This window comes from Aethalodelphis obliquidens, unplaced genomic scaffold (genome assembly GCF_003676395.1).
Source record: "Aethalodelphis obliquidens isolate GAN/ISIS:26980383/991018 unplaced genomic scaffold, ASM367639v1 scaffold11, whole genome shotgun sequence".
NCBI lineage: Eukaryota > Metazoa > Chordata > Mammalia > Artiodactyla > Delphinidae > Aethalodelphis > Aethalodelphis obliquidens.
The window spans coordinates 9,077,705-9,092,872 of NW_020837955.1; the positions used below are offsets into that span (position 1 = coordinate 9,077,705).

At 43.4% G+C, this 15,168-nt stretch overlaps 2 protein-coding genes across 2 annotated transcripts in view; one reads left to right on the forward strand and one right to left on the reverse strand.

Moving 5' to 3' along the window:
• LIPA (lipase A, lysosomal acid type) overlaps window positions 1-15,168 on the reverse strand; it is a 102,891-nt gene that overhangs the window by 56,058 nt on the left and 31,665 nt on the right. The window lies entirely within an intron of this gene.
• Window positions 8,432-9,680, forward strand: LOC113623179 (interferon-induced protein with tetratricopeptide repeats 2). Its single transcript, XM_027111988.1, is given in 3 exon segments — window positions 8,432-9,029; window positions 9,032-9,649; window positions 9,652-9,680. Coding segments are annotated over 3 exon segments (1,230 nt in total). The 5' UTR covers window positions 8,432-8,446.

Consider the following 15,168-nt stretch of genomic DNA (forward strand, 5'->3'; position numbering starts at 1 on the left):
GCTGGAGGAATCAGACTCCCTGACTTCAAACTATACTACAAAGCTACAGTAATCAAGACAATATGGTACTGGCACAAAAACAGAAATATAGATCAATGGAACAGAATAGAAAGCCCAGAGATAAACCCACACACCTATGGTCAACTAATCTATAACAAAGGAGGCAAGGATATACAATGGAGAGAAGACAGTCTCTTCAATAAGTGGTGCTGGGAAAACTGGACAGCTACATGTAAAAGAATGAAATTAGAACGTTCCGTAACACTATACACAAAAATAAACTCAAAATGGATTAAAAACCTAAATGTAAGACTGGACACTATAAAACTCTTAGAAGAAAACATAGGAAGAACACTCTTTGACATAAAACACAGCAAGATCTTTTTTGATCCACCTCCTAGAGTAATGGAAAGAAAAACAAAAATAAACAAATGGGACCTAATGAAACTTAAAAGTTTTTGCACAGCAAAGGAAACTACAAACAAGACGAAAAGACAACCCTCAGAATGGGAGAAAATATTTGCAAATGAATTAATGGACAAAGGATTAATCTCCAAAATATATAAACAGCTCATGCAGCTCAATATTAAAAATACAAACAACACAATCCAAAAATGGGCAGAAGACCTAAATAGACATTTCTCCAAAGAAGACATACAGATGGCCAAGAAGCACATGAAAAGCTGCTCAGCATCACTAATTATCAGAAATGCAAATCAAAACTAGAATGAGGTATCACCTCACACCAGTCAGAATGGGCATCAACAGAAAATCTACAAACGACAAATGCTGGAGAGGGTGTGGAGAAAATGGAACCCTCTTGCACTGTTGGTGGGAATGTAAATTGATACAGCCACTATGGAGAACAGTATGGAGGTTCCTTAAAAAGCTAAAAATAGAATTACCATATGACCCAGCAATCCCACTACTGGGCATATACCCAGAGAAAACCCTAATTCAAAAAGACACATTCAGGGATTCCTTGGTGGCGCAGTGGTTGAGAGTCCGCCTGCCGATGCAGGGGACACGGGTTCGTGTCCCGGTCCAGGAAGATCCCACATGCCGCCGAGCGGCTGGGCCCGTGAGCCATGGCCACTGAGCCTGCGCGTCCGGAGCTTGTGCTCCGGAATGGGAGAGGCCACAACAGTGAGAGGCCCGCGTACCACAAAAAAACAAACAAACAAAAAAAGTCACATGCACCCCCATGTTCACTGCAGCACTATTTACAATAGCCAGTTCATGGAAGCAACCTAAATGCCCATCGACAGACAAATGGATAAAGAAGAAATGGTACATATATACAATGGAATATTACTCAGCCATTAAAAAGTAACGAAATTGGGTCATCTGTAGAGACGTGGATGGATCTAGAGACTGTCATACAGAGTGAAGTAAGTCAGAAAGAGAAAAACAAATATCGTTCATTAACGCATATATGTGGAACCTAGGAAAATGGTACAGATGAACCAGTGTGCAGGGCAGAAATTGAGACACAGATGTAGAGAACAAACATACAGACAGCAAGGGAGGAAAGTGGTGGTGGGGGTGGGGGTGGGGGTGGGGGTGTGATGAATTGGGAGATTGGGATTGACATGTATACACTAATATGTATAAAATGGATAACTAATAAGAACCTGCTGTATAAAAACATAAAATAAAAATTAAAAAAAAAGAGTGATTGGAGATAGAAATATTTCAAATAGGAGACAAATCAGTGTGTGTACATGTGTATGTGCTCGTGTGTGTATGTGTGTGGGCTGATGTGTATGATTAGTGTGTGTGCGTCCAGGCAAGAGAAGCAGGATCGTGGCTTAAAAACTTAAGTGGTACTAAGCTGAGTCTGACTCCACCATGCCACTGGGGGCATTCAGGGGTTAATTGTTACCGGTGTGTCGCTGTATGGGGTGGTGCCCTTCTGGGGGCCATTTGCAGAAATGACTAGGAGTGTCTTGGATAGATTTTAAGGTAAGGGAAGAGAAAATGGGAACACAGATTTGGTGTGAGGAACGTGACTCAGTGTGAAAGGGAGGGGAGGTTTGGGGAGTATTTTTCATTCTAGATCTGCCTTCCCTTCCTGCCCAGCCTAGGCTCTTACTTGTGTAGGTAAAAGTACATTAAAGCTCTTCTGTCACTACAGTTTCCATATGTGGTAACCCAGCTACATGCAGGGAGTCAAGGCAAACCTTTCTGCCAGTTCACTGGGGAGCACGTGGCCTGGCCAAGGACACCAGGCTCAGCTTGGGCTTTGGAGAGAGCAGTGACAGGAGTGGCACGGGAAGCAGGGAGGAGAAGCCCCATGAGATTCCATGGAGCTCCCAGACATATTTGGGAGTGGGGGGTAGACTAGGGCAGGGCTGGATTCTGCTCTTGTGGGTGGAAATGGAGCCAGAGAAACAGGGTTTTACTTCACTCTTCTGTTTCTCTCATGGAGATACCGGTTTTCACTACAGGCTGGAATGACCTGGGAATCACTGGTGACAGTACGGGTATGAAACCAGGTACATTTATTGAAAGCCTGTCATTGCTGGAACTCATTGAAAACAAGCTTATTTTACAAAGCCAATGAAAAGAACTTGTAAGACTTGTTATAATTTAGTGAAATTGATCAATAAAAATAATTTACTTTGCATAGATGTGGATAACAAACAAATGAAAAAAATCTCCAAGATTAGAACCTATTAAGGCTATCATATCCTATTTGCATCAAAAACTTGTGGTCGTATGGTCCTCCTCTCTCCCCTCAGTCTCTCTTAGCCATGTCAGGCCTGTCAATCAGGAGGTGTCCAGTATCTGGGAGCATCTCAGCATCTCCACTCAGGCCTCCACTCACCCAGCAGCTTCTCCCGGAAGAGCAGCTAGGAATTCTGGGGATCAGGGACTCCCACTGGGTCACCTTTAATTGTGGTGAAGTGTTCTGCTTTTCAATCAAGTACTGTGGTTACCATGGGCAAGGCGCTGTGTTAGGCAGAGTGGGGAAATCTGCAGGGCTCCACACACCGCCTTCACCCTTAGGAGTGTTTGGGGAGAGTGAACACACTAAAATAAGAAAAGGAAGAGAGAAGAAAGCAGCAGAAGGACAGTGTCATGTAGTGTTCATGTCCTGATGTAGTCTCATTTGTTTACTTTTGCTTTTAGTGCTTGTGCTTCTGGTGTCATATCCAAAAAAATCATTGTCAAGACGGATGTCAAGGAGCTTTCTCTGCAAGGACAATTTTAACGGACCCTGGAGGGGTGGAGGGCGCTGTCAGGTTTCCCCACTAGGGGGCGGGCTTGGCCACCTCACTGGCCCCTTGTGAGCTGGGCGGTGGTGGCCTGTCCATCTTCTTTCCCCGCAAAGGTTTCCACAGCCCCTTCAGAAGTGAGTGCTTGAAAAACACCATTTTTCTTTTGTAGTTCTTGAAAAGGACTACTCATAAAATTAAGAAAATACAGAAAACCACAAAGAAAATTTATCCACAGTCTCAGAACACTGGGATTCCACTAGCATTTTAGCGTGGAATGAGTTGACTTTTCCTTTTTAAAGTAGCAACTGGCATCTCAATTCCTTTTGTGTGTGTGGGGTTCTATTTTCTTTCTTCATGTTTTTTTTTTTTTCTTTTTTTGAGAAAAATAAACTGGTTCATTTTCTGTGTTCAGAGTGGGAGGACATCTTGTCCCTGGATACAGGAAGGAAAGAGATGGGGTGTGGGGACCGGGTGTCCTCTGACAAAAGGGATTCAGAGCTGGGAGGAAGCTAGGTGACCTGGCTTTTTTTTGGCAACAAATGCAAAATCGTTTGTTGCACTGTGTGAATGGGTATTTTAGGGGTGCTGTGCGGAGGTGTTAATTTCACATCTAGGTCAAAACAAACACCATAAACATGGAGTCTGGGAAGAGGGAACTCAGGAGGCCCTGAACACAGAAACCCACGTGAAGCTGCAGAAATCTGGAGCTTTGGACTTCAGGCATTTGGACATCGACAGTCTGCGGTGGATTGACAGGGGTGAGTCAGCTATACCTGGAAATCTGGGGAAAGGAAAACATCAGGCTGGGTTATTGTGTCATGCTAGAAATATACCACTGGAATCATGCTGTTATTATATATATATGTATGTATCAATACACCACTACTCCTTCCAGTGACCACGGGCGACATCAGCTACCAATTCATGGGAGCTGATACTCAAGAAGAAACTTTCTGCTCATCTTGGCGTAACCATAATACCCATTCTAGAGAGGACAATCCTCTTATAATGCCTTTGATTCAAGGCTTCCCACATTTGCCTCCAACTTTTCTCTCTAGCTCTAAACAACGACATGCCATCAAATGGAATGCTCTCTGTTGCCCAATAAAGCCTTCACTGTTCTTGTATTACTTGGTAAGTCTTTGGAAGTCTCCAGCAGTGCTCCCACCTCAATAACATTCCAGCATCCCTCAGCAAGCATCCAAGAGCTGCTTCTGCAGCAAGTCTTCTAACCATTTATGCCTCAGAGAATTTTATGTGATCACTTCTTCATTTAAATCTTCACAGCACTCTGCACCTTTTAGTAAAACCCTAGCAAGTGTTTTGCCACCAAGACTTCTTCCATGGTTACTGCTTTTTGTTTCCTGTTTAAGAAACCAAGTCTGCCCCAATTTACCTAAGTATCAATCAGATCACATTTTTGACAGCCAGGAAAGAAGTCTGCTAGGAAAAATACTGTAAAGTGGGGAGCAGCGAGGAGCCTGCTAAGGAGAGGACCAGGCCACAATTGTCAGGACTTTATCGATCACTTAGTCAAAAGATTTAGCCAATGTATAGACAGAGATGGTATGTTTGGGATGTTCAATGAGATATTCCTGTAGGTCATTTGTTGTAATTACAGGAATTTGGGAGTTCCCTGGTGGCCTAGTGGTGAGGATGTGGCGCTTTCACTGCAGAGGCCCAGGTTCGATCCCTGGTCAGGGAACCATCCTGTATGTCGTGCAGCGCAGCCAAAAAATACCACAATAATGATAATAATAAATTAAAAAAAAAATAACAGAAATTTGAAGTAAAAGGAGGTAGAGTGAATAACACTATGTGCCATTTCCTCAAGATGCTCTGTGAATATGAAGAATGTATTGGGCCATAGAGCAAGGACTAACACCCTACTGCCAGTTGCTTTCATAAATATGTCTTACTGGAACATGTATTGTCTATGACTGCTTTTGTAGTGTAACAGCAGAGTTAAGGGGTTGAGACAGAGACTGTGTTGCCCACAATGCTGAAAATAGTTACTATCTGGCCCTTTAAAAATGTTAGCAATCTCTGCTAGAGAACATTATTATAGCTGTGATTACCATTCCTGGGATCCTTGAGACTCACCAGATGGTAGAAACTGCTGATGGTGTGCCAGGGACCCCTGGACAAAAGTGCAGACACCCTCTGGGGTATTTTTTGGTTATTTGAAATGTTTCAATGCTTCCTATGAGACATACTTTAATTAAATAATAACAAGAATCTAAAATAGAGCAAAGGATTGCCTCTGGTCTTGCATTCTGCTGTAAGAATATTTGCACACTTGTTGCTTTGAACTGTCTTTGTTAGAGAAGAGAGAATGGAAACCCAAGTGAAAATGAGAGACATATATGGATGTCATCATTGCCAGTCATTTGGGGATAATTAGAGAAGGAGACAGATGATCTTGAGGGAAAGGACCATATCCACGGACACAGGATAGGTCCACAGTGCCTGATTCCAGGCAGCCTTTGGTGTGGGTCCTCTTAAAAGGGGGGATGCTCAAGTCTCTGCTCTGCTCAGTCCCCAGAAGCAGCCCACAAGTTAAAAAGAGAGACCTCTGTGTTGGACAGCTAACCAGGGCAGATCATGTCTTCATAGATTCTTAATTAGGAAATAAAGGGATTTTTAAAAAAAAATCATTTTTGACTGATGTCTGTCCCTTAGCATCCTGGATCTTGTATTCATTGATTCAAACAACAATACTGTTTATGCTACTGAAATCTGGCAAGATGAAGAAAATTTCCCCTGATCCTTGGACCGTGACAAGAGACTATGGGTAAGGATGGGGTCTGGGGCTCCCAGCAAGAACTGTCATTTCTATGTCTGATGGAAGGGAGGTGACTTCCCTGAGGATCGACTTTCTTGGAGTTTTCTTCCTCTCAGAACCCACATAGATGCAGAATGGTTTCATTTCTTGGAGCTGCTGCTATTATTAGCAGAGGCTTCTGGTGCTAGGACATCTGTCATCATCCCAGAAATCAAGAATGCATCATTGCTCAACAATGGTTTCTTTTCCTGTACACACACACACACACACACACACACACACACATTTGGTTGACTGAAATGGCAGTGTATTTGCTGTGTGATACTGTGTAAGAAACTAGCTCTTTCAGTTCCTCATCTGAAAATGGGTTATTGACCACCTACCTCCTGGGCCTGTTGTGAATATCAAATAAGATGATCCCTGTGAATGGCCTCACTTGATTAATGTAGCTTGTTGTTGCCCATAATGATAACAGTAGTAACAAATAACATTTTCAGATGCTTTCCATGTGCCAGGCAATGTTACAGGCACTTCATATGTATCTCATTTAATCCTCACAAAAGATATAAGAAATCTAAGCTCAGAAAGGCTAAACAACTTGCACAAGGTCACAAAAAGAATGTGCTAATTTCATCTGCCAATTAGTTCTCAGGTCCTGAGTCCTGGTTTTTAAGGTTTCCTTTCTTTTTCTGTGTAAATCAGGTTCCTGGCAGGAAACTGATGTTGAACTCAAGCTGAGTAATTAAAGAAAGTTGAATAAGAAGTGGTTTGGGTTCAGAGATAAGAAGAGATGATGTAATACCCTGGGGCTAATAACACACTAGGTTCCCAAGCCGCAAGAGAAAGGAGAAGTTATAGGAACCTGAAAAAAGAATTGTAAACAGAAGGCCAACTGACAGCACCTGTGGGCTTCAGGAGAGGAACGTTCTGCAGGGTGGAAGCCCCAGAAGTGAATACTCGAGGATACCACTCCCTCCCTCTGAGCTCTTGTGTCTCCCTTTGGCCAAACCCACTGGGAAGCCAGAGACCATGGAGCTCCCTCTCTGACGGTGACAGTCTGGTGGGGAAGGTTGCAGAGTGGATCTGAAGGGGCAAGTGGAAACTATCGAGTCCTGACTCCATGGAGTCATAATGCCTACATTTCTTGGTTTACAAAATGCATGCTCAAAAGCAAAAACTTAGAGGTAGAGGAGAAGGAAACACAGAGAAATAAATAAAGATAAAAAGTATTGCTAACATTTTGGTGTATACCTTCCCTAAGCAGCAAACTTAGAGAACCACCCTCACATGTCACTACCAAATCTTCTACCTGCCTAAATCTATGCCTTCAGCCTGCCTTCCCCTCCATAGTTTGGATGAATTATCCCTAGTGTTTTAAAAACAAATGGTTGAGCATCATAATTTTGTTCTAGTTCAAATCCCATTTCACCTCGTTAAAGACTTCTCTACAGCAATTATCAGCTCTTTGGTATCAGTTTTTCCATCCCTACTGCATCACTCTCATCAGCACATAAACATTCACTAATATCACCCACTTTCAAAAATAATCTCCCCTCAGCCATCTCCAGCAATAGCCACCCTACTTCCTGCTTTTACAGCGAAACTTCTCAGAGGAACTATCTCCTCACTTCTTGTTTTCTCAACTCATCCCAAAGGAGCATTTACTTCATCACTTTTGTTTGTTTGTTTGTTTGTTTGTGGTACACGGGCCTCTCACTGTTGTGGCCTCTCCCGTTGCGGAGCACAGGCTCCGGACGCGCAGGCTCAGCGGCCATGGCTCCTGGGCCCAGCCGCTCCGCAGCATGTGGGATCCTCCCGGACCGGGGCACGAACCCATGTCCCCTGCATCGGCAGGCGGACTCTCAACCACTGCGCCACCAGGGAAGCCTGGAAAGGATATTCCTTAAAAAAAATTTTTTTAATTAACTTTTATTGGAGTATGGTTGCTTTACAATGTTGTGTTAGCCTCTACTGCCCAACAAAATGAATCAGCCAGACACATACAGATATCCCCTCCCTTTTGGACTTCCCTCCCACTTAGGTTACCACAGTGCATTATGAGAGTTCCCTGTGCTATACAGTGTGTTCCCATCAGTTGTCTATCTTATACATAGTATCAATAGTGTATATGTTTCAATCCCAGTCTTCCAATAGAATATTCTTTTTTGATTGGGGTTGACACCCTTTAGCAGAAGGAGAATGCTATTTGTCATGCTCCCCATTTCTTGTCTGGTGAATCTGTGCTATGTCTCGGAGTGTTCATCTTTCTGTTTTTTCCCCCCACAGAGAGACCACAAAGAACTCCTTGGACAGCAGCCTATGGCAACTAAAATGCCATTTCACCTGGAACTTGGTAGAGGGAGAAAATTCCTTGGATGATTTTGAAGACAGAGTGTGTAACCTGATTGAGTTTCAGAACAGCGAATTCCAAGCCACAATGTGCAACATATTGGCCTACATAAAACACTGCAGAGGCCAGCACAAGGCAGCCCTGGGATGCTTACAGCAGGCTGAAGAGTTCATCCAGCGAGAGCACGCTGACCAGGCAGAGATCAGAAGCCTGGTCACGTGGGGGAACTACGCCTGGGTCTACTACCACCTGGGAAGATTCTCAGAAGCTCCGGTTTATGTAGACGAGGTGCAACAAGTATGCCGGAAGTATTTCAGCCCCTACAGAACTGAGAGTCCTGAGATGGATTGTGAGGGAGGGTGGACACGGTTAAGGTGGGGAGGAAACCAAAATGAAAGGGCCAAGGTGTGTTTTGAGAAGGCTCTGGAAAAGAAACCCAAGAACCCAGAATTCTCCTCTGGACTGGCCATCGCGAGCTACCGTCTGGATAACTGGCCACCGTCTCAGAATCCCGTTGACCCTTTGAGGCAAGCCATTCAGCGGAATCCTGACAACCAGTATGTCAAAGTCCTCCTGGCCCTGAAACTTCAAAAGATTAATAAAGAAGGTGAAGGAGAGAGGTTAGTCAAAGAAGCTTTGGAGAAAGCCCCATTGGCAACACATGTGCTTCGTGGGCAGCAAAGCTGTATTGAAGAAAAGGTGACCTGGACCAAGCTATAGAACTCCTGAGAAAGGCTCTAAAATGCGTGCCAAACAACACCTACCTGCATCGCCACATTGGGTGCTACTATAGGGCCAAAGTTCTTGAAATACAGAAAATGGGTGGGAAAAGGGAGAAGTTACAGGAACTAATAGGACACGCTCTAGGTCATTTAAAGAGAGCTGAGGAGAGCGATGGAAATTTCTTCCACATCTGCTTCTATCTCGCCTGCCTCTCTTCACAAGCCGGTCGGTATGAAGAAGCAGAGTATTACTTTCAAAAAGAATTCAGCAAAGAGCTTCCTCCTGTAGCCAAACAAGCGCTCCATCTGGGATATGGCAACTTTCAGCTGTATCAAATGAAGTGTGAAGACAAGGCCATCCACCATTTTACGACGGGTGTGAAAATAAACCAGGAGTCAAAGGAGAGAGAAAAAATGTAAAACAGACTGCAAAAATTTGCCAAAATCAAGCTCTCAAAAAACGGAGCAGATCCTAAGGCTTTGCATCTCTTGGCGTTTCTTCAGGAACTGAATGGAGAAATGCAGCCAGCAGAGAAAAACTCTGAGAGGGGTTTGGACTCTGGAAACCTCATCCTTTAGCATCTTTAGCTGAGGAATAAGGAATTGGAATGTGGTACCCATAGGGCTACTGCTGGAAGGGAGCTGAAACCCTTCCACCAAGTTGGTATTCAAAATATTTAACAACTGGTATGGGATAGGCATGGACTTAGACCCTGGCCACAGTACTGGATCAGGGTTAAGGAGAAACTCTGCTAGGCAAGTGTTAACACTTGAATTGCTCAGGGAGTTCTGGGAGGGGGACTAGACTGGGGGCAGGTCCTGGGGCTCAGTAAAGGGGCTATTTCCCGATTGACCTCTTGGGAGCAGTTGGCACTGTGACATTCCCTCTGTGGGGTGATGTCTTGGGGTTTTTTTCTATGTTTCTATAAAGCAGTCAGATACCTCACACCTGTAACGCTGTGGTCCTTTTTAGCAATGTTTTTTTCCATCCTTGGAGTCATTTTAGATCCTGTACAGATTGGCCCTGTGATACAGTTCAACGCAGGCTGCCCCAAAATATGCCAGTGGCATATTGATTATTTTGAATTTGTTGCTTGAGAAAACAGCCAGTGCAAGAAGAACACGCGGACCCTCCTCTGAAAGCAGGAAATAAATCTCCCACGTGAAAGGTACCCTCACTGTAGCAGGAGGTGGCGAGACATCCTTGTCGCCAGAGATAGGGAATTGAGGGCTGAGAAGGCTATGTAAACCAGGTCTGCTTAGATTCTCCACTAATTAGTCCCCAAGCCCAAGTTTCTTTGCCTTGTCAATTCCTCACAAATTTATTATTTCTTTACCTAAAAGATATAAAAGCTGCTTGCTTCGGTCACTTCTTAGGCTGTATCTATGAGACTCCATATGTATGAAATTAACTTAGATTTTCTCCTGTTCATTTGTCTTGTGTCAATTTAATTATTAGATCAGCCAGAGGAACCCCAAAGGGTAAGGCGAAATTTCCCCTCCCCGACACCCTGCATAGACACGAATGTGTTGTGTCCATCCAAAGGCTGGGGGACCAAAGCCTAGAGAGGGCTGGCTGTCCTCTCTCTCTACCTTCTGCCTTTTCCCCCCATCTCCTCAGAAAAGCCTCCATCTAGGATTGTCTCTACAAACTCTACAAACAACATGAGTTCAACTGTCCCATTAACTGAAGGGGGAGGAGAGTTTTTAGAAAAAGAGAGCAGAGAACAGGTCAAATCTAGAAGGAACATATCTAAAAGAAATGGGGTCAGGCAACCACAATACAAGAGTTTCAGGAGGCATGTGGGGAGATTTCACCTCCTTTCTGCCCCCTGCCCCGTAATCATAACACAGCATGTGAAGGATTAAAAAGTAGATTCTGTACAATATGCTAGAAACCAAAATAATACTTTTCTTTAAAACTTATATGGAAAAATGTCTTACCAGTAGGAATGGGGAAAGAGTAGACAAAAGAGAAGGAGAGAAGAATGCTGGGTTGTCATTGTAGATTATAATCATATGGAGAGAATTTCATTTTCTTAGCCACTATTGGGAAAATTTCTTTATAACATGAAGACTTGCTTTATTCAAAAATGCTTTGATGAGCGCAGGTTCAAGATGATAGGAAAGCGGCTGGACAGAGGAATTATTTGGTGGTTAAGGACCTAGTGAAAGGTCTTAGGAAATAATAATGGAGGTTTTTTCCCCCATTAGAAATATTGTATATTAGGTGATATAAAACGTCATTTAACCCTGAAAATCTTGAGGGAAACCACAAAAGTCATGGTACGCCTGGGACAGTTGGGATTTTCTGGGTAAATATTGAATGGCCAGGGACAGACATCAAGGTTGGTGTGAATCAAAACAGTCAGCTGACCCAGCATGAGACCACCCGTCACCCTCTGGGTTGCAAAATGATTGCCTGTTGGAATTAATTTAAATTTACATGGTGGTTGTCAGGGGCTGGGGTGTGGGGGGGAATAGGAGAGATGTAGTTTAAGGGTATAAGCTTCCAACTGGTAGATAAATAAGACCTGGAGGTTTAATGCACAGTATAGTGAATATTTTTTGTTTTAAAAACAGCGTGGTGTGCACTTGAGATCATCAGTATACATAGCGTGAATGCCTGAAAAAGTCATCGATTTAATTAATAAATCACTTAGGTGTGATGGGACATAAAGGCGTGTTCTGGTTTTTCTGAAATTTTACTGTACCTTAAATCTTCCAGACTCCACTACTGATAAATACAATGTTACACTGAGCATGAACTGGCTCCATGTAACACAGAGTGGTCTAACTTCATGACCACTGAATAGAACCACCATTTCTTCTACAGCTTTAAGAGTCCAGGGCTTCAGCTTACACCCTGACACCACCACCAAGCACCCCGTGTACATAAACACCCTGCCCCCATAGGGCAGCAGGTGGCCTGCTGCCCTTCTCTCTGCTAGATCTTGTTAACATCTTGTGCTTCCACCCGCATTCTCTCTCCTCTTCTGATGTCCATGACGAGAAAGGAGGAGTATCTCCAATTCTGTGGTAGGCCCCCTCCTGGAGGCAATCTAAACACACGTGGGAGAATTTTTTCTGTTAAGTAAAGAACAGAGAGAGACAGGAAGCCGTGAAGTCTCTCTTGTTTCTCAAGAGGCCTCCGGTGGAAAATACAATTCACACCAGCCGCAAAGGTAAACTTATTCGATGGCACTGACTTGGACAAGTGTCCGTTGCAGGCGAAGATTTAGCTAAGTTGGCCTGAGTAACTTATTATCGGATCTGGTGCCTGGGGAGAAAAACTGCGAGTGTTCTGAGTGGAGGGTAAGATGGGCAGGCATGCTGACCTTGAGAGAGGACCATCGGTGCCTGCAGAGTGCTAAAGAAGGTACCCCAGGTGTACGTGACCTTGTCCTTGCATGTCATGCCACCAAAACCCTAGCTGGAACAGGAGCCCGAAAGGCAAAAAGGTAGAAAGGGTAGGGAAGAGATGTATGTCACATTACACTTAATATTTATTCGAGGACTTAAAGCTAAGAGACATGATTGGAAAACGATCAAAACAATTATGTATGTAGCTCTTGTTTCCTGAAATCTCACTATCCAGAAATAACAAATGGAGCCACATTAATTGGAATGCCTTGTAATTCCCTGGCTCTTAACCATATCTCTCAGTGCATTTCCCTCCCCTCAGATACTCACCAGATAAATAACAAGCCCCCAGCAGGTGTCTCCTAAGTGTGGATGAACAAGTCTGTCAGACTTATCTGATAACATCTGCTTCTTGCATGGCTCCAGCACCCACAATGTCCTCTGCCCACAAAACTGCTTCAATACAGCTCCTCATTCTCTGTATTTGATTGTCACCTGGGGAGTACTGATATCCCTGCCAAAGACGTTCTCAAGTGTGTTGATGCCCATGAAGGCATGAGGAGAATTTCTCTCATCCTGCTTGGGTTCTAAGTGATACTAATTATTCCTCAGCCTCAGAGTCCTCAGCAAAAGATTCATCAGCCTCTGCCCCCAGCCCCCTTTTCCACAGAACTTTCATCTTTCTTTCCACTTCATGTCAGCTGACTTGTACAATGTGTGTCCAGGGCGCCTGGAAGCATGGACGTGTGAGAATCCTGAAGATAAACACAGATAGGGTCCCTACCATGTGCAGGGTCAACCCTGGATGCCAGTGTGGAAAATGTGGGTTCCAACTAGAGACCATGTACTCCTGTTCCCTCCCTTCCTCCACCATTTCCCCCATCAGCTCTTTTGGGGAGAAGTAACTTGCTTTGACTAATTACAAAATTTCCTTATGATTTACAGCATAGTTGCCTCCCAAGAAGGTAATCTATACCTTCTTGGGAGGCCACAGAGAGGGAAACTGACTAAAATCTTCTCTGTAAAAATGGTCCAGTGCCATTGGAACAACAGTTTGGCAGCTCCTCAAATGGTTAGACACAGAAAATTACCACAGGACCCAGCCATTTTATTCCTAGGTATATGCCCAAGAGAAATGGAAACGCACATTCACATAAATCTGTACATGAATGTTTATAGTAGTATTCACAGTAGCCGAAAGGTGGATCCATCCACTGATGAACTGATGTATTAAATAAAGTATCTCCGTACAGTGGAATATTATTCAGCAATAAAAATAAAGTCCTTACTGATACATGCTACAACATGGATGAAATTTGAAAATATTATGCTAAATGAAAGAAGCCAGTCACAAAAGGTCACATATTGTATGATTCTATTTATACGAAATGTCCAAAGTAGGTGAATCTATAAGAGACAGAAAGTAGCTTGGTGGTTGCCTAGGCCTGGGAGGGATGGAAGGACTGGAGGTGACAGCAAAGGGGGGTAGGGCTTCTTTTTGGGGTAATGAGAATATTCTAAAATTGACTGTGGTGACGGTTGCACAGCTCTGTGAAATGCTGAAACTATTGAACTGTATAGTTTAAATGGGTGAATTGTACGGTATGTGGATTATATTTCAATATGGCTATTTAAAAAAAGAATGACTACTCTTGTTATAAATGTATATAAAGAAAGCAAGCTTTCCTTTCATCACCTTCTATTTTTAACCTCTAAATTTGTTGGCACTGTGTTGTGCCCTTCTTATTACTAACATTTTAAGTACCATCATTACTTTTGCACCCAAGAGACATGCTGGAGAAATTCTATATTCTATTTTCTGAGTAGGGTGTGGGTATGAAAATCTGGTCCCACTTGTCTTATTTTTAAATACCCATTCTCAGGAACCATTCATCAGCAAATTGGCACAAAGGAAGAGTTTAAAAGCAGAAGAAAATGTGATTCACCGTGTAAGTCTAAATGTACATGTGTACAAATTTAAGCACACTATGAATTTCTTCACACACAGAATGTTATTCAACTACCATAGGCAGCTGTTGCAAATACCATGCTAATTCATGAGTGCTGCGTAAGCCAGGAATTAGAACAAGAAAAGCAGCAAGAAATGGGCAGCTGGTGCAACTGTACTGGAAAATAACTTCATAATGTAAGATCTACTGCATTCAGGCTGAGAGGAAGGCTTTGGCCAGTTCAGTAACTTTGCCTTTTCTCTGATCTAATCACTTCCGATCATTTCCGCACTTCAAAGCAGTGTCTATCCCTAAAATCAGCACCCTCACCACACAGACATTTTTATGACACAATTTCCTTTCTCTTTGAGCAAAGAAGGCAAGAGATAGAGACACATTTTCCCTGGGCTGGATGTTTAAGGTTTCAGGTCTCGCTATGCCAGGATTAAGCACCAGTTTCTCAGTAACAGAGATGCCATGTGTTCCTTAAAAAATTTACATTTTGTATGTCTGTGGCATGTGGGACGTTTAAGGTTTCAAGTCTCGCTATGCCAGGATTAAGCACTGGATTCTCAGTAACAGAGATGCCATGTATTCCTTCACAAATTTACATCTTGTGTGTCTGTGGTATGTGGGCGCTCTAAAGCACAGGGCCAAAAGCAGGGGCCCCTCTTACCTGGGTGACACTATAAAAGATATAAAGGGATGTCACTTTATCACTACCAGGATAACAAACTGTTAAGTCAGACAACCAACAGAATTACAGACCTTCCCA